Source organism: Triticum urartu, chromosome 2, assembly GCF_003073215.2.
Source record: "Triticum urartu cultivar G1812 chromosome 2, Tu2.1, whole genome shotgun sequence".
Taxonomy (NCBI): Eukaryota; Viridiplantae; Streptophyta; class Magnoliopsida; order Poales; family Poaceae; genus Triticum; species Triticum urartu.
In genome coordinates, this window is record NC_053023.1 from 661540132 (window position 1) to 661559005 (window position 18874).

An 18874-nucleotide genomic window follows, 5' to 3' on the forward strand; every position below is an offset into this window, starting at 1 on the left:
TTGGAACCGTAGTGCATCGATCAACTTCGCTCCTTCAATGTTCAGGTCATTGCCTAGCTAGATTCCGGCCATACCCGGCACCCTGGCCCGATTTTGGCCAAGTTCATTGTCATTCAGCATCTCAGCAACCGGTCTGCATGAGGTGGGCAGTGCCCACGAATTGTACAGCAGCCGGGCGACTTGTCCAGTGTGACATCAAGGATGAAGGACCTGGTCCTGGATTTCGAGAAGTCGCCGCAAAATCTGGAACAACAATTTACATTGCTCATGCTCTTACGTGTTCACATGTTTGTGATGCATGATTGGGATGGATGGCCCAATCTGCTTTTGCAGGCTCCTGGGGTGCATAGAGTAATAGTGTTGATCGTGCTGTCTAGCGCAATCAAGACATTTGAAAACATAAAATTACCTTATCTCCCTTTGTAGGAAATCAAAGAAAATCTTGACAGCAGTGTCATACTAGAGGACAGTCCTGGAATGTCCCACCAAACCCTATATGTCGTTGTAGCTCCTCCTCCAAAACAAGAGCAAAAAATATTCATAAATCTTGGCCCCACATCACGAGTACCAAGCTCCATATTGGAGTACTAACAATAATTGGTTCTTAATCGTCAACCCGGATGTTTCATGAGCAAAATTAGTATTATAGTCCTGTATTTACAAACTGTTTGGAAAATGTAAAGAAAAATATCCCCGAAGGTGTAACTATTGACATATATACTACTAGTTACAAACCTATGCTATTCACGGGGAAACACTATTTCTGATCCATCGACGGTCGACTAGTTTTCACTCTAGTAGTAGACATTTTGGAGCCTAAGCTTTTGAAAGTAGACTTCCCTTTCTTATCACTATTACTCCTCCGTTCATAAACATAAGATGTTTTAAACTTTTACTAAATCGGATGTACATAGACACGCTTTAATTGGTTTGATCATTCATTTCAATCTATCTATAATCCATATTAAAATATCTAAAATATCTTATATTTGTGAATGGAGGTAGTAGTTAATATTGCTTTTGTGTTACTCGTGGTCACTCAACTTGCATGATGCGCTAACATATCGAACTCTAAAATTGCTTGTTAAATCCACTCGACTTGGCTCATACTCACATGAGGACGGGAGTGCAGGTTCAGGTATGGTGTTACGTGGCCATGATGGGGCCATTCTCTTCTCTGCATGTAGGTCCTTGTGGTCGTGTCCGAACACCTTGCGCGCGGAGCTCGCCGGTTGCATGGAAGGCCTAGCCCTTGCTCACCAATGGATGGAGCTGCCGATCATCGTCGAGAGTGACAGTCTGCAAGCAGTACAGATGATCAATGCCCGAGGCCAAGATCGGTCTCAGTACGCCATGGTAATTTCTGAGGTGAAGCGTCTCATGGGTCTAAGGGAGTGTCGTGTTACTCATATCTCTAGAGAGCAGAATAATGTAAGTCACACGTTAGCAAACTTCGAAAGGACGGAGGATCGAACTGTGGTATGGATCCGTTGCGGTCCTGATAACATCCCTAGTCTGTGTAGGGATGAACTTGTCTGCTCTTGAGTAATATACTCCTTTTACCCCCGCAAAAAATCCACTTGACTTGGTGATGAACACCAATATGGTTCAGAACAAGCCACACATGCCCTTTTTGTTGATGTGGTCATGGAGGAGAAACTAGGAGGATCCATGCTCACTAATAGGACATCGATATGTGGGATAAACATGACAACGTTCCGATTTCTCACTAGGATGGCGTGTTCTGAACCATACGGTTCATGTTTACAAAGTTTAGTTGGTTAGGTGGGCATTTTCATGGTTGGGTGACTAAAGTTCACGCATCGTGCAAGTTGAGTGGGGAGTTTTACCCATATTAATCTCACAAATCAAGACATATATGCAATTAACAAGGCCTTAATCGCACATGAGCACAATTGCCAAAGTTAATCCATCATCACAAGCATCAATTACATGTTGATCAACCTCGATTTTCCGTTGGAACATTATATGGCGTCGCTACTAGGTGAAGTTGGTTCCTTCTCCTTGTTGTAGAGCCGACGATCATGTCCATATCAAGCTCATCCGGCTTAATTCCGTCTGGGAAGCTCCAGTCAAAGTAGTACAGAAGCCGTGCAAGGAGAATCTCCAACACAACTAGCCCAAAGGCACCGCCAGGGCACATCCTCCTCCCGCTCCCGAAAGGTATGTATATGAACTGTGTGCCGTTGTAGTCCACTGTGTTGTCCTCGAACCTCTCTGGCCTGAACTCGTTCGCGTCATTCCAATTCTCAGGGCTCCTTGCTATCGCCCATGCGTTAACCATTATCCTCGAGCCCTTCGAGACCTCGAATCCACCAATGTTGCAGGTCTCTCGGCAGACACGGGGGAGCAGAAGCGGTACCACCGGGTGCAGCCGCATGCCCTCCTTGATCACCATCTTTGTGTATTCCAGCTTGTCCATGTGGCCCTCATGATCTTCTGGAACCTTGTTGTCCAATGTTTGTCGCACCTCTGCTTGTGTCTTGGCCATCACCATTGGGTTTCTCATGAGCTCCGACATGATCCACTCGACCGTTGACGATGTTGTTTCCGTCCCTGCCGTGAACAAGTCCTATTGGGAAACCATGATAGTTAATTCAACTAATGGTATCAACATTAGCAAAATAGGTACATGTAAGTTGACTCAGTTTGCAATTTGTATAATTTGATCTTGTGAGAGGACGAACGGTTGGGAAAAGAAGAAAGGTGAAGGAAGAAGAAAGAAGAATTTTAATGGCCTGGAAAATTAACTTACCCAAAATATTTTTTCACTCAGATTCACCTAATTTTGGATATTGCACGCACACATTTCTCGGTGATAGTTCTAACTCTTTGAGAAACAATTGGCACAGCAGGCCAGCCTTTCAACAAGAGCATATCTTGGCAGACCCCTTCTATCCCACCGAACTATAAAATAGTCGCTAGTTTTTAGTTTTGGACGGAAAAAGTAGCCCAAACAGATCTCTTATACACCTTCGACCTTTAAATTTTTCTAAGGGATGCGGTAAAAAACTCCTTCCGATCTGTAAAAACACAGTTTTCGCATCCGGTTCAACGGTGCCTTGTATCGGAAGAAAGCACCATGGAAACTTCCGCGTCCGCCGTCCACGTCGCCCCGGATGCCGCCCCGCCCTTCCCTGAACGCCGGCAGCCCATCCGTGTCCATCGTTCGCGCCGCCCCGGTCCTCCGGCCGCATCTCTCACTACGGCGAGGGAGGAGCTAGCTAGCTCCTGGATCGATTTGAGCTGAGCTAGCTAGCTCTGGCTAGCCCGACGGAGGAGCTAGCTAGCTCTTGGATTGGCCGCTTCGTGCGTTTTGTATTTCGTCGCCGGTGGCTCCGTATTTGGCCGCATCGTGTGCTGTCCGTTAATTTTGTGGGAGCAAGCTAGCTGACCATGAACATAGGCGAGAGGAAGAAGAAGACGTGGGAAAAGAATATAAGTGAATATTTAGTTTTACAGTTTAATTTTGAGGGGTCTGTTTGGCCGCTGCTAAAACCAACCCTTAAAACACGGTTTCTGCGAACTGAAAATTGCGTTTTCAATTTCGCAGTTTAAAGGGTCTTCTAGAGATGCTCTTACCACTATGATTGCCTTGATGTTTGTAGTGCCAATGGGGAACTCAAGCTGCCCCTCCTCTTTGATCCTAAGCATGACGCTCAGAAGATCATCGTCTCCGGTCGTTGCTGCGGTCTTCTTTTCCTGTCGCCGCGCCTCGCACCCAGCGATGATCCTGTCAAAGACGTCGTCGAGCTGCCCGCGCGCCCGCCGGAGCCGGCGTTGCAGCCCAGTGACGACGTCCACGAACCGCAGGGACGGGAAGAGGTCCCCGATGCAGAACCCGCCGCTGGTGTCGAGCACGACCCGGATCGCAGACAAGAACCGCTCTTGGAGCTCGGCGTCGCACCCGTCGCCGAACGTCGCCTTTGCGGTGATCGTGTTCGCGCAGGACACGAGCAGCTTCCCGATATTGAACGGTTCGCCGCTTCCGCCGGCGGCGGCGGCGCGGATCTTACTGACGAGGGACAGGGCCTCGCTGTCCCTGATGTGCGCGAACTGCCTCACCTTCCGTGCGCTCAGGAGCTCCGCCACGCAGAGCCTTCGCAGCGTCCTCCAGTAGGCGCCGTATGGCGCGAAGGCGATGTCAGTGTTTCCGTAGCACACGATCTCCGTGGACAGAAGGCTCGGCCGCGACGCGAAGTTGAGGTTGTCGTCCCGGAGCACCTCCTCAGCCGCCGCCGGCGAGGAGATCACGACGGTGTCGACCTGGCCCAGCCGCAGGTACATCACCGGGCCGTGCTTCCTGGCCAGGTCCCGGAGAGCGACCTGCGGCGTCTCCGTCAGGAGGTGGAGGAGGCTTCCGATGAAGGGGAGACGCCGTGGGCCGGGAGGCTGCCTCTTCCTTGAACTTGGTGTTGGTTTGCGGCCAAGCAAGGAAAAGAGAACGATCAGTGAGACGAGGGAGAGGGAGAGGAGGGTGGCCGCGCTTAGCTCCATGGAATTTGATTGCGCTGAGCAGCAAGCAAGAACGGTTGCTTGTTGCTTGGATGTGGTCAACACAAGAGATGTTCAATTGATCATGGTTCATTTTTATAGGGAACGATCTTGCTGTCCCACGAGCCACGCCCCATCCCGTCCACCCCAACCACGCACAGCACCATGCCACCTCTCCTCCCAAATGAGAGGATGTGACCATGGGCATAAATAATGGATCCCAACTTTCATGATAGTTCCTTCTTTCAAGGTTTTTTGGGGTTTTTTGTGAGATATATGGTCATCTCGACTAATATTATAAATAATGTAAAAATTCACGTGTATAAAAAGATAATGCAAAGATATCCTAATAATATTGGAATTCACAATATTCAAAAAGGCTGTAATTTAGCATTACATATAGAGAGCAAAGACAAAACTAAATACTTATTCCTTGATGTTTTTTAAAATTCCCATACAAATTCAGAAATCTTGGGTGCATCTTCATTATTGTTGTACTTGGGGTAAAAAATCGCTCCTTGTCTCCGAACCATCACGGGATTATAAGTATTATCATTGAGTAAGCAATGGTAAGTACGAAAAAGTAAGCATTGCATTGTTTGGTCTAGATTTGCATCCATCATCCATTAGGCAGACACCTTTCCATACTATTCTATTAGCGTGTCATGGTAATATTTTGCACAAGATGGTGTTTCTTTACTGTGAAAATTGTGTTTTTAGTGGTATCTTTCAACACGGGGTTTTTACTCATATAGAGGTGCAAGCGGCATCCCGCTTCACCCCGCGAAACTATCAATTAGCTCATCAATGCTACAAATTAACGCTAAATTTGTTGTGCCATTATCCACCAAGCCGCGCCACTTGCATCCCTAAGTGACATGGTACACCACACATGAAATTTTTCCATGCAGATTTTGTAGCTTGCATGAACTTAGATGCCATCATCCCAACATAAAAACCTAGGCCCTTGTCTTCCCTTTCTTTCTCAGTGGAGCACTGCTATGCACACGACGGATTCATGCATGATGAACAGACGGCGGGTGACATATCCACTGGATTGCCTCATTCTATCAACTTGTATGGCTTCAAATCATGTGGTCTGCAGTTCGTGCGTGCACATATCGTGTCATATCACTTTCGTTCTCAGTGTGGTATTCAGGAGCTGAGTTTGTCTGGACAACATAAAATACTGTTAGGGTATTCCCAAAGGAGAGGTTTGCTTGTAAAAGAAGGTTGCTTAAATAATTGAACGTAGCTCTAACAAAGAAAGGAAAAAGGATAACAAAAACATTTGATAAAGGAATATCACTCATCAGACAGGGTAATAACATTTTAAAATTAAACGCAATAAAGATCGTTCAAACATCATAGAAATATTGTGTCTTTAGACGTGTTGGAAATATGCCCTAGAACCAATAATGATTGTATTACTTATTTCCATGTTTATAATTAGATTTTTATATTCTATGTTATAACTGTTATGATTCTTGAATATGTCATTCAGAGAAAAACTCATAAGCACGTGTAGAGTAATAAACGATAAAACCTGATTCCTAGTCTTGCCTCTAGGACTAGATCAAGTGTTCCATGATGGTTATGTTTTCCTGATCACTGCTACGAGTTAAGCGTAACAAGGATGCCGGCAACTTTGAGAGTATGGAGATAGAAGGACAATCATATTGAATTGACCCAACTTGTTTGTTATACTTTGAGATGTTATCATCGCAAGTCTATAGTCTATAACACGGAGAGTTGAAGTATGCTCAGTTCCTTAGACCATGAAAGTATCAAGTCACTTTATACCAGATGATGCACTTTGGTGTTGTTCCAACATTATCCGTTACAGGGTAATCATAACAGCAACTTAAGGTTCATCGGAAAGTATGACAAGGGGCAAGATAGCTCAGGAGTGGCATTTGATCCTCCAATGATGGATAGATATTCTTAGGGCCCTCTTGGTGTGATGGAATCCATCTTCGTCTATCTAGACACAAGTGAAGTATTGCTCACAGGTATGCCGGAACACAACAACGAGAAAGAAGAAAAAAAATCAGTAATGAGGAGACCAGTATAGTGAGCATGTGAATGACTCACGGGGATACCGATATATATCACCTCAGGTTTTGTAATGTATCGTGAAGCAAAAGGAATAGTATGTGATAACCAAAGGTTCACTCGAATATCATTTGTGTGAGTATAGGGGTCAACATGGATGTTCACAGTTCTGTTGTTGATCATTGAATGAAAGGATGTTTTGTTGATATATATATTTCACCGAACCTACAGGGTCACATGCTTAAGGGATTATGATCTGTTGAGTGATATAGGATTTAGGAACATGAGAAAATATTACCGTAATAGTTTTGGTAATGGAAGAAATAGTTTTGAGAGAAATCGAAAGTGTTTTGGGGTTACCAAAAGGATCTAGGAAAATATTGGGCAATGTTATATAGGCAAAAATAATTTTTGAGGACTTAATATAAATATGAGAGGATTCTTGTAATTACCGGGAGCTCCCTAGGATTTATTTAGGGGCTATGGGCTAATAGAATTAGCTAAAGGCCACATAGGGGACAATTAATGGGCCATATGGGCCCAATAAGAGTGGGGCGCCCTCTAGCTTGTAGGACAAGCTTTGGGGACAGATTTGGAGTTGGAGGGGGATTCCTCTCCTTGGTCGGTGCACCAAAGGGAGTTCCCCTCCCCAAGTCGGTGCTCCCCTATCCCTCCACCGATAGGTATGGTACTATTCACAATAGTTTACTATTTAATACACTATTTGGAATAGTATTTCACTATTCACAACAATATTTAATTTTGCATGTTCTAACCTGGTTATTTCTTTAATGCAGGATCTATTAAGGGCTGGCGAGGCCAACAATACGACCGACGGTGTGCGTAGTGGTGTAAAATCCTACTCAATGCTCACCATATTTTTCATTATGTTGTTTCAGATGTAGCTAGATTCGTTTACTTGATATTTTTAATTGCAATTTTATGGGGTAAATTCCTTCAGTCTTCCTAGGCAGTTCCACTCAAAGGGAATACTTCTCTACGGCCATAAGGTTCTCATTCAAACGCCACACAAGGCTAAACAGAGAACTACCGGCAAATGTTTCTTCTATAGGATCCCTACCATAAGAACTCGTCCCACAAATTCATAAATAAAAATACCAAGTGAAACATGAAACTATATCATATTCACAACATAATTTACATATTGCTTTCCCTTTCGGGAGGTCCCCGAAGGGATAACACAAGCTAAAGGAAATCACCTTCTAACTACCTTCGTGAGCTTACAATGCACTGAATATTGTGGCTCTTATTACAGGATGAGGAACTACTACTACTGAGCAACGAGCTTGCTAGCTGAGTCATAGCTCTCTGCTCTATCAGTGGCAGGTTCTTCTCCGTCTGGTGTCTCTCCTCCTTGGCAGACGTCTTCTTTTATAGCCGCAGGAGAGGCCTTCGGGAGACTTTGATTCTTTATTTTATATGTAGTAGGATGCATGTGTGTTCTTCTAGGGTATGGATAAGAGTGAGAGATAGTGCCCGACAAGTTTCAATATTCATGAATAATATTATTGCTTTTTTCACGTGGGCATTGTCTCTCGGTGGATAATTGGCTGGCCTCTGCGTATCATCTTCGCTCTTCAGCTATGCAATTCTTCATGCGATTAGCCTTCAGATAGATAGCTTCTTCTGCCTTTAAGAATCCTTGTGCCGGTGCATGCGTACATATATGTCGAAGCTCCTTACTATTCGTCATTATTTATTTATTTTATATTTTAATATTTTGTTACAGGGTCTTCCGTGCCCATATATTTGATATTTCCATATCAATATTAGGTAATATTCTATATTCTATCAATATTCGGGTCGGGTATAGGTCCTCCGCGCCCGAATAATTGATAGCAATATCAATATATGGAATTGGGCTTTGTTCAGGCGGCTGCCCATGCCTTGCTATGTCCATATGATCGTCATCTAACAAATGAAAATCATATTTTTGATCGCATTCATTCTTTATTTCGTAAAAATAAATCCATCTATTTCTTGTCTTAATTCTTTTAATATTTCTTCCTTTAATTCTTTCTTTATTATTTTTGAAAATTCCTCAAATCTTTTATCCATCTCTCGATCTATGTATTCACTGTCTAAAGGCTCAAGCCCCTCTAGAAGGCATTTTTGATATGTTTGATATTTTGGAGACTCTTCCTTCTTTATATCCTTCGAGCTTGATGCCTCCCCCTTTGTAGGATTTGGTGAAGCAGGTATGTCTCTTCTATTTTGGATATAGTCTTTAGCTTTTGGGTCAATATAATAATTTTCTCCTAATACCTTTCTTGCCCAAAATAAGGCTTCATTTATACTATCATATTTTTTAAATGTTAGATCTTCTCCTCTTCTTTTTATGTCTATCTTCTCAATCATAATGTCTTCCCATGTCAAATATATGCCTAGTTTATTTCCTTCAAACAAAATATATAATGTTTCTCCTTTTGGTATTTCAATCCTTTCTGGCTTTGGCAAATTTCTATTCATTTGGTTAAAATATTCTGCCAGACTATTGAGAATTGATAACATATATCATTTTTCCTCTGTCTTGACGGTATATTGGTACCAGAAATTATCCAATATGCACCGTTGAATTTCGTCAAGCTTGATATGGGCCTTTGGCTTGAAATTGAATGTATTTGGCTGAAATATTTTCGGCCTATTTTCTTCTCCAAAGAAGTAGCATTCATCCCTGGTGGGGAATAATCCTTTCTTCATTTCTGCAAATTTGATGCTTGAGAAAATATGTCCGGTAAGGTATTATCATTTCCCTTAATATGCTCAACTTTATAACCATTCCCAGCTATGGTGTCTTCAAATAAGACCCATCTTCTGCTTGAGCTTTTGTTACTATTAATTTTATTGTGATATCGACATGTGGCTTCACAATCTATTCACACTGTATCCTAGATATAACCTGCATGCATTTATTGCATTCACAATCTGACATATAGTAGTAGACACCATAGATGGGAATGGTTATAAAGTTATTTTTGAGCATATTAAGGGAAAGGATAATACCTTACCTGGCATATTTTCTCGTGCATCAAATTTGCATTAATGAAGAACGGAATATTCCCCACCAGAGATGAATGCTACTTCTTTGGAGAAGAAAATAGGATGAAAATATTTAAGCCAAATACATTCAATTTCAAGCCAAAGGCCCATATCAAGGTTGACGAAATTCAACGGTGCATATTGGATAATTTCTTGTACCAATATACCGTTAAGAGAGAGGAAAAAGGATATATGTTATCAATTCTCAATATCCTAGCAGAATGTTTTAACCAAATGAACAGAAATTTGCTAAAGTCAGAAAGGATTAAAATACCAAAAGGAGAAATATTATATATTTTGTTTGATGGAAATAAACTAGGCATATATTTGACATGGGAAGACATTATGATTGAGAAGATATACACAAAAAGAAGAGGAGAAGATCTAACATTCAAAAAATATGGTAGTATAAATCAAGCCTTGTTTTCGGCAAGAAAGGTATTAGGAGAAAATTATTATGTTGACCCAAAAGCTAAAGACTATATCCAAAAGAGAAGAGACGTACCTGCTTCACTAACTCCTATAAAGGGGGAGGCATCAAGTTCGAAGAATATAAAGAAGGAAGAGTCTCCAAAATATCAAACATATCAAGAATGCCTTCTAAAGGGACTTGACCCTTTAGACAGCAACTACATCAATCAAGAAATGGATAAAAGATTTGAAGAATTTTCAAAAATAATAAAGAAAGAATTAAAGGAAGAAATATTAAGAGAATTAAGACAAGAAATAGATGATTTTTTTAAGAAATAAAGAATGAATGCGATCGAAAATATGATTTCCTTCTGTTAGATGACGATCATATGGACATAGCAGGCATGGGCAGACACGTGAATAAACCCCAATTCCATATATTGATATTGCTATCAATTATTCAGGCGTGGAGGACCTGTACCCGACCCGAATATTGATAGAATCTAGAATATTATAAAATGGAATATTACCAAATATTGATATGGAAATATCAAATATATGGGCAGGGAAGACCCTTGTAAAAAAATTATAATGTAAAATAAATAAATAAATTATGATGAATAGTAAAGCAGCTTTGACATATATGCACGCAGGCACTGGCACAAGGATTCTTAAAGGCAGAAGAAGCTATCTATCTGAAGGCTAATCACATGAATAATTGCATGGCTGAAGAGCGAAGATGATACGCAGAGGTGAGCCAATTATTCACCGAGAGACAATGCCCACGTAAAAAAACAATGAGCCTAAAGATTAAAGCTTGTCGGGGAACTATCTCTCGCTCTTATCCATACCCTAGAAGGACACGCATACATCCTACTACATATAAATAAAGAAACGAAGGCTCCCGAAGGCCTCTCTTGCGGCTATAAAAGGAGACATCTGCCAAGGAGGAGAGACACCAGACGGAGAAGAACCAGGCAGAGAGCTGTGACTCAGCTAGCAAGCTCATTGCTCAGTAGTAGTAGTTCCTCATCCTGTAATCAGATCCACAATATTCAGTGTATTGTAAGCTTTCGAAGATAGTTAGAAGGTAATTTCCTTTAGCTTGTGTAATCCCCTTCGGGGCCTCCCGAAACAGAAAGACATATGTAAATTATGTTGTGGAAATGATGTAGTTTTGTGCTTCACTTGGTATTTTAATTATGAATTTATGGAACGAGGTCATATGCTAGGGATCCTATAGGAGAAACCTCTGCTGGTAGTTCTCTGTTTAGCCTTGTGTGGCGTTTGAATGAGAACCTTGTGGTTGTAGAGAAGTGTTCCCTTCGGATGAAACTGCCTGGAAGACAATATGAATTTACCCCATAAATTTGTAATTAAAAATATCAAGTAAATGAACCTAGCTACAAAGCAACATAATGAAAAATATGATAAGTATTGAGTAGGATTTTACACCATTGTGTACACCGTTGGTCGTATTGTTGGGCTCGTCAGCCCTTAATAGATCCTGTTCGTAGTAATTTCAAAAAATTTCCTACGCACACGCAAGATCATGGTGATGCATAGCAACGAGAGGGGAGAGTGTGATCTACGTACCCTTGTAGCGACAACGGAAGCGTTTGGTTGATGTAGTCGTATGTCTCCACGGCCCGACCGATCAAGCACCGAAACTACGGCACCTCCGAGTTCGAGCACGCGTTCAGCTCGATGACGATCCCCGGGACTCCGATCCAGCAAAGTGTCGGGGAAGAGTTCCGTCAGCACGAACAGCATGGTGACGATCTTGATGTACTACAGCGCAGGGCTTCGCCTAAACCCGCTACATATTATCGAGGACTATGGTGGAAGGGGGCACCGCACACGGCTAAGAATAGATCACGTGGATCAACTTGTCTCTAGGGGTGCCCCCCTGCCCCCGTATATAAAGGGACAAAGGGGAGGAGGCCGGCCGGCCCTATAGGCGCGCCAGGAGGAGTCCTCCTCCTAGTAGGAGTAGGACTCCTACTAGGAGGGGGAAGGAAGTGGGGAGGGAGAGGGAAAGGGGGGCGCCGCCCCCCCTCTCCTAGTCCAATTCGGACCAGGGGGGAGGAGGCGCGCGCCCACCCTGGCTGCCCCTCTCTCTCTCCACTTAAGGCCCATAAGGCCCATTACTTCTCCCGGGGGGGTTCCGGTAATCCTCCGGCTCTCCAGTTTCTTCCGAATCACCCGGAACACTTCCGGTGTCCGAATATAGCCGTCCAATATATCAATCTTTATGTCTCGACCATTTCGAGACTCCTCGTCATGTCTGTGATCACATCCGGGACTCCGAACTAACTTCGGTACATCAAAACTCATAAACTCATAATATAACTGTCATCGAAACCTTAAGCGTGCGGACCCTACGGGTTCGAGAACAATGTAGACATGACCAAGACATGTCTCTGGTCAATAACCAATAGCGGAACCTGGATGCTCATATTGGCTCCTACATATTCTACGAAGATCTTTATCGGTCAACCGCATAACAACATACGTTGTTCCCTTTGTCATCGGTATGTTACTTGCCCGAGATTCGATCGTCGGTATCTCAATACCTAGTTCAATCTCGTTACCGGCAAGTCTCTTTACTCGTTCGTAATACATCATCTTGCAACTAACTCATTAGTTGAATGCTTGCAAGGCTTATGTGATGTGCATTACCGAGAGGGCCCAGAGATACCTCTCCGACAATCGGAGTGACAAATCCTAATCTCGAAATACGCCAACCCAACATGTACCTTTGGAGACACCTGTAGAGCACCTTTATAATCACCCAGTTACGTTGTGACGTTTGGTAGCACACAAAGTGTTCCTCCGGCAAACGGGAGTTGCATAATCTCATAGTCATAGGAACATGTATAAGTCATGAAGAAAGCAATAGCAACATACTAAATGATCGGGTGCTAAGCTAATGGAATGGGTCATGTCAATCAGATCATTCACCTAATGATGTGATCCCGTTAATCAAATAACAACTCTTTGTCCATGGTTAGGAAACATAACCATCTTTGATTAACGAGCTAGTCAAGTAGAGGCATACTAGTGACACTCTGTTTGTCTATGTATTCACACATGTATTATGTTTCCGGTTAATACAATTCTAGCATGAATAATAAACATTTATCATGACATAAGGAAATAAATAATAACTTTATTATTGCCTCTAGGGCATATTTCCTTCAGTCTCCCACTTGCACTAGAGTCAATAATCTAGATTACACAGTAATGATTCTAACACCCATGGAGCCTTGGTGCTGATCATGTTTTGCTCGTGGAAGAGGCTTAGTCAACGGGTCTGCAACATTCAGATCCGTATGTATCTTGCAAATCTCTATGTCTCCCACCTGGACTAGATCCCGGATGGAATTGAAGCGTCTCTTGATGTGCTTGGTTCTCTTGTGAAATCTGGATTCCTTTGCCAAGGCAATTGCACCAGTATTGTCACAAAAGATTTTCATTGGACCGATGCACTAGGTATGACACCTAGATCGGATATGAACTCCTTCATCCAGACTCCTTCATTTGCTGCTTCCGAAGCAGCTATGTACTCCGCTTCACATGTAGATCCCGCTACGACGCTTTGTTTAGAACTGCACCAACTGACAGCTCCACCGTTTAATGTAAACACGTATCCGGTTTGCGATTTAGAATCGTCCGGATCAGTGTCAAAGCTTGCATCAACGTAACCTTTTACGATGAGCTCTTTGTCACCTCCATATATGAGAAACATATCCTTAGTCCTTTTCAGGTATTTCAGGATGTTCTTGACCGCTGTCCAGTGATCCACTCCTGGATCACTTTGGTACCTCCCTGCTAGACTTATAGCAAGGCACACATCAGGTCTGGTACACAGCATTGCATACATGATAGAGCCTATGGCTGAAGCATAGGGAACATCTTTCATTTTCTCTCTATCTTCTGCAGTGGTCGGGCATTGAGTCTTACTCAACTTTCACACCTTGTAACACAGGCAAGAACCCTTTCTTTGCTTGATCCATTTTGAACTTCTTCAAAACTTTGTCAAGGTATGTGCTTTGTGAAAGTCCAATTAAGCGTCTTGATCTATCTCTATAGATCTTAATGCCTAATATGTAAGCAGCTTCACCGAGGTCTTTCATTGAAAAACTCTTATTCAAGTATCCCTTTATGCTATCCAGAAATTCTATATCATTTCCAATTAGTAATATGTCATCCACATATAATATCAGAAATGCTACAAAGCTCCCACTCACTTTCTTGTTAATACATGCTTCTCCAAAAGTCTGTACAAAACCAAATGCTTTGATCACACTATCAAATCGTTTATTCCAACTCCGAGAGGCTTGCACCAGTCCATAAATGGATCGCTGGAGCTTGCACACTTTGTTAGCTCCCTTTGGATCGACAAAACCTTCTGGTTGCATCATATACAACTCTTCTTCCAGAAATCCATTCAGGAATGCAGTTTTGACATCCATCTGCCAAATTTCATAATCATAAAATGCGGCAATTGCTAACATGATTCGGACAGACTTAAGCATCGCTACAGGTGAGAAAGTCTCATCATAGTCAACCCCTTGAACTTGTCGAAAACCTTTTGCGACAAGTCGAGCTTTGTAGACAGTAATTACCATCAGCGTCAGTCTTCTTCTTGAAGATCCATTTATTCTCAATTGCTTGCCGATCATCGGGCAAGTCAACCAAAGTCCATACTTTGTTCTCATACATGGATCCCATCTCAGATTTCATGGCTTCAAGCCACTTTGCGGAATCTGGGCTCACCATCGCTTCTTCATAGTTCGTAGGTTCATCATGATCTAGTAAGCATGACTTCCAGAATAGGATTACCGTACCACTCTGGTGCGGATCTTACTCTGGTTGATCTACGAGATTCAGTAGTATCTTGTTCTGAAGTTTCATGATCATATCATTAGCTTCCTCACTAACTGGTGTTAGGTGTCACTGAAACAGTTTTCTGTGATGTACTACTTTCCAATAAGGGAGAGGGTTACAGTTACCTCGTCAAGTTTTACTTTCCTCCCACTCACTTCTTTCGAGAGAAACTCCTTCTCCAGAAAGTTTCCGAATTTAGCAACAAAAGTCTTGCCTTCGGATCTGTGATAGAAGGTGTATCCAATAGTTTCCTTTGGATATCCTATGAAGACACATTTCTCCGATTTGGGTTCGAGCTTATCAGGTTGAAGCTTTTTCACATAAGCATCGCAGCCCCAAACTTTCAGAAACGACAACTTTGGTTTCTTGCCAAACCACAGTTCATAAGGCGTCGTCTCAACGGATTTTGATGGTGCCCTATTTAACGTGAATGCGGCCGTCTCTAGAGCGTATCCCCAAAACGATAGCGGTAAATCAGTAAGAGACATCATAGATCGCACCATATCTAGTAAAGTACGATTACGACGTTCGGACACACCATTACGCTGTGGTGTTCCGGGTGGCGTGAGTTGCGAAACTATTCCATAATTTTTCAAATGTACACCAAACTCGTAACTCAAATATTCTCCTCCACGATCAGATCGTAGGAATTTTATTTTCTTGTTACGATGATTTTCAACTTCACTCTGAAATTCTTTGAACTTTTCAAATGTTTCAGACTTGTGTTTCATTAAGTAGATATACCCATATCTGCTTAAGTCATCTATGAAGGTGAGAAAATAACGATATCCGCCACGAGCCTCAATATTCATCGGACCACATACATCTGTATGTATGATTTCCAACAAATTTGTTGCTCTCTCCATAGTACCGGAGAACGGTGTTTTAGTCATCTTGCCCATGAGGCACGGTTCGCAAGTACCAAGTGATTCATAATCAAGTGGTTCCAAAAGTCCATCAGTATGGAGTTTCTTCATGCGCTTTACACCGATATGACCTAAACGGCAGTGCCACAAATAAGTTGCACTATCATTATCAACTCTGCATCTTTTGGCTTCAACTATGAATATGTGTATCACTACTATCGAGATTCATAATAGACCACTCTTTAAGGGTGCATGACCATAAAAGATATTACTCATATAAATAGAACAACCATTATTCTCAGATTTAAATGAATAACCGTCTCGCATCAAACAAGATCCAGATATAATGTTCATGCTTAACGCTGGCACCAAATAACAATTATTTAGGTCTAATATTAATCCCGAAGGTAGATGTAGAGGTAGCGTGCCGACTGCGATCACATCGACTTTGGAACCGTTTCCCACGCGCATCGTCACCTCGTCCTTAGCCAATCTTCGCTTAATCCGTAGTCCCTGTTTCGAGTTGCAAATATTAGCAACAGAACCAGTATCAAATACCCAGGTGCTACTGCGAGCAATTAGTAAGGTACACATCAATAACATGTATATCACATATACCTTTGTTCACCTTGCCATCCTTCTTATCCGCCAAATACTTGGGGCAGTTCCGCTTCCAGTGACCAGTCTGCTTGCAGTAGAAGCACTCCAGTTTCAGGCTTAGGTCAGATTTGGGTTTCTTCTTCTGAGCAGCAACTTGCTTGTGTTCTTCTTGAAGTTCCCCTTCTTCTTCCCTTTGCCTTTTTCTTGAAACTAGTGGTTTGTGACCATCAACACTTGATGCTCCTTCTTGATTTCTACCTCCGCAACTTTCAGCATTGCGAAGAGCTCGGGAATAGTCTTATTCATCCCTTGCATATTATAGTTCATCACGAAGCTCTTGTAGCTTGGTGGCAGTGATTGGAGAATTCTGTCAATGACGCAATCATCTGGAAGATTAACTCCCAATTGAATCAAGTGATTATTATACCCAGACATTTTGAGTATATGCTCACTGACAGAACTGTTCTCCTCCATCTTGCAGCTATAGAACTTATTGGAGACTTCATATCTCTCAATCCGGGCATTTGCTTGAAATATTAACTTCAACTCCTGGAACATCTCATATGCTCCATGACGTTCAAAACGTCGTTGAAGTCCCGATTCTAAGACGTAAAGCATGGCACACTGAACTATCGAGTAGTCATCAGCTTTGCTCTGCCAGACGTTCATAACATCTGGTGTTGCTCCAGCAGCAGGCCTGGCACCCAGCGGTGCTTCCAGGACGTAATTCTTCTTGTGCAGCAATGAGGATAATCCTCAAGTTACGGACCCAGTCCGTGTAATTGCTACCATCATCTTTCAACTTTTGCTTTCTCAAGGAACGCATTAAAATTCAACGAAACAACAGCACGAGCCATCTATCTACAATCAAGCATAAACAAGCAAGATACTATCAGGTACTAAGTTTCATGATAAATTTAGGTTCAATTAATTTACTTAAAGAACTCCCACTTAGATAGACATCCCTCTAATCCTCTAAGTGATTACGTGATCCAAATCAACTAAACCATGTCCGATCATCACGTGAGATGGAGTAGTTTCATTGGTGAACATCACTATGTTGATCATATCTACTATATGATTCACGCTCGACCTTTCGGTCTCCGTGTTCCGAGGCCATATCTGTATATGCTTGGCTCGTCAAGTATAACCTGAGTATTCTGCGTGTGCAACTGTTTTGCACCCGTTGTATTTGAACGTAGAGCCTATCACACCCGATCATCACGTGGTGTCTCAGCACGAAGAACTTTCGCAACGGTGCATACTCAGGGAGAACACTTCTTGATAATTAGTGAGAGATCATCTTATAATGCTACCGTCAATCAAAGCAAGATAAGATGCATAAAAGATAAACATCACATGCAATCAATATAAGTGATATGATATGGCCATCATCATCTTGTGCTTGTGATCTCCATCTTCGAAGCACCGTCGTGATCACCATCGTCACCGGCGCGACACCTTGATCTCCATCGTAGCATCGTTGTCGTCTCGCCAATCTTATGCTTCCACGACTATCGCTACCGCTTAGTGATAAAGTAAAGCATTACAGCGCAATTGCATTGCATACAATAAAGCGACAACCATATGGCTCCTGCCAGTTGCCGATAACTTGGTTACAAAACATGATCATCTCATACAATAAAATTTAGCATCATGTCTTGACCATATCACATCACAACATCCCTGCAAACAAGTTAGACGTCCTCTACTTTGGTTGCACAAGTTTTACGTGGCTGCTACGGGCTAAGCAAGACCAATCTTACCTACGCATCAAAACCCCAAACGATAGTTTGTCAAGTTGGTTGCTGTTTTTAACCTTCGCAAGGACCGGGCGTAGCCACTCGGTTCAACTAAAGTTGGAGAAACTGGTCACTCGCTAGCCACCCTATGTGCAAAGCACGTCGGGAGAACCGGTCTCGCGTAGCGTAACGCGTAATGTCGGCCCGGGCCGCTTCATCCAACAATACCGCCAAACCAAAGTATGACATGCTGGTAAGCAGTATGACTTATATCGCCCACAGCTCACTTGTGTTCTACTCGTGCATATAACATCAACACATAAAACCTAGGCTCGGATGCCACTATTGGGGTTCGTAGTAATTCAAAAAATTCTACGCACACGCAAGATCATGGTGATGCATAGCAAACGAGAGGGGAGAGTGTGATCTACGTACCCTTGTTATCGCAACGGAAGCGTTTGGTTGATGTAGTCGTAACGTCTCACGGCCGACCGATCAGCACCGAAACTACGGCACTCCGAGTTTCTAGCACACGTTCAGGCTCGATGAACGATCCCCGGACTCCGATCCAGCAAAGTGGTCGGGGAAGAGTTCCCGTCAGCACGACGGCGTGGTGACGATCTTGATGCACTACTGTCGCAGGGCTTCGCCTAAGCACCACTACAATATTATCGAGGATTATGGTGGAAGGGGGCACCCGCACACGGCTAAGAATACTGATCACGTGGAATC

The 18874-nt window shown here is 42.8% G+C and overlaps 1 protein-coding gene across 1 annotated transcript; it reads right to left on the reverse strand.

Moving 5' to 3' along the window:
* Positions 1–1851: 1851 nt before the first annotated feature.
* Positions 1852–4637, reverse strand: LOC125533928 (cytochrome P450 99A2-like). The gene is made up of 2 exons (XM_048697253.1): positions 3604–4637; positions 1852–2593 (listed from the first exon to the last, which is right to left on the reverse strand). Exons 1-2 carry the CDS (start codon positions 4516–4518, stop codon positions 1961–1963), a joined length of 1548 nt encoding a protein of 515 aa, XP_048553210.1. The 5' UTR covers positions 4519–4637; the 3' UTR covers positions 1852–1960.
* Between the last annotated feature and the right edge of the window lie 14237 nt (positions 4638–18874).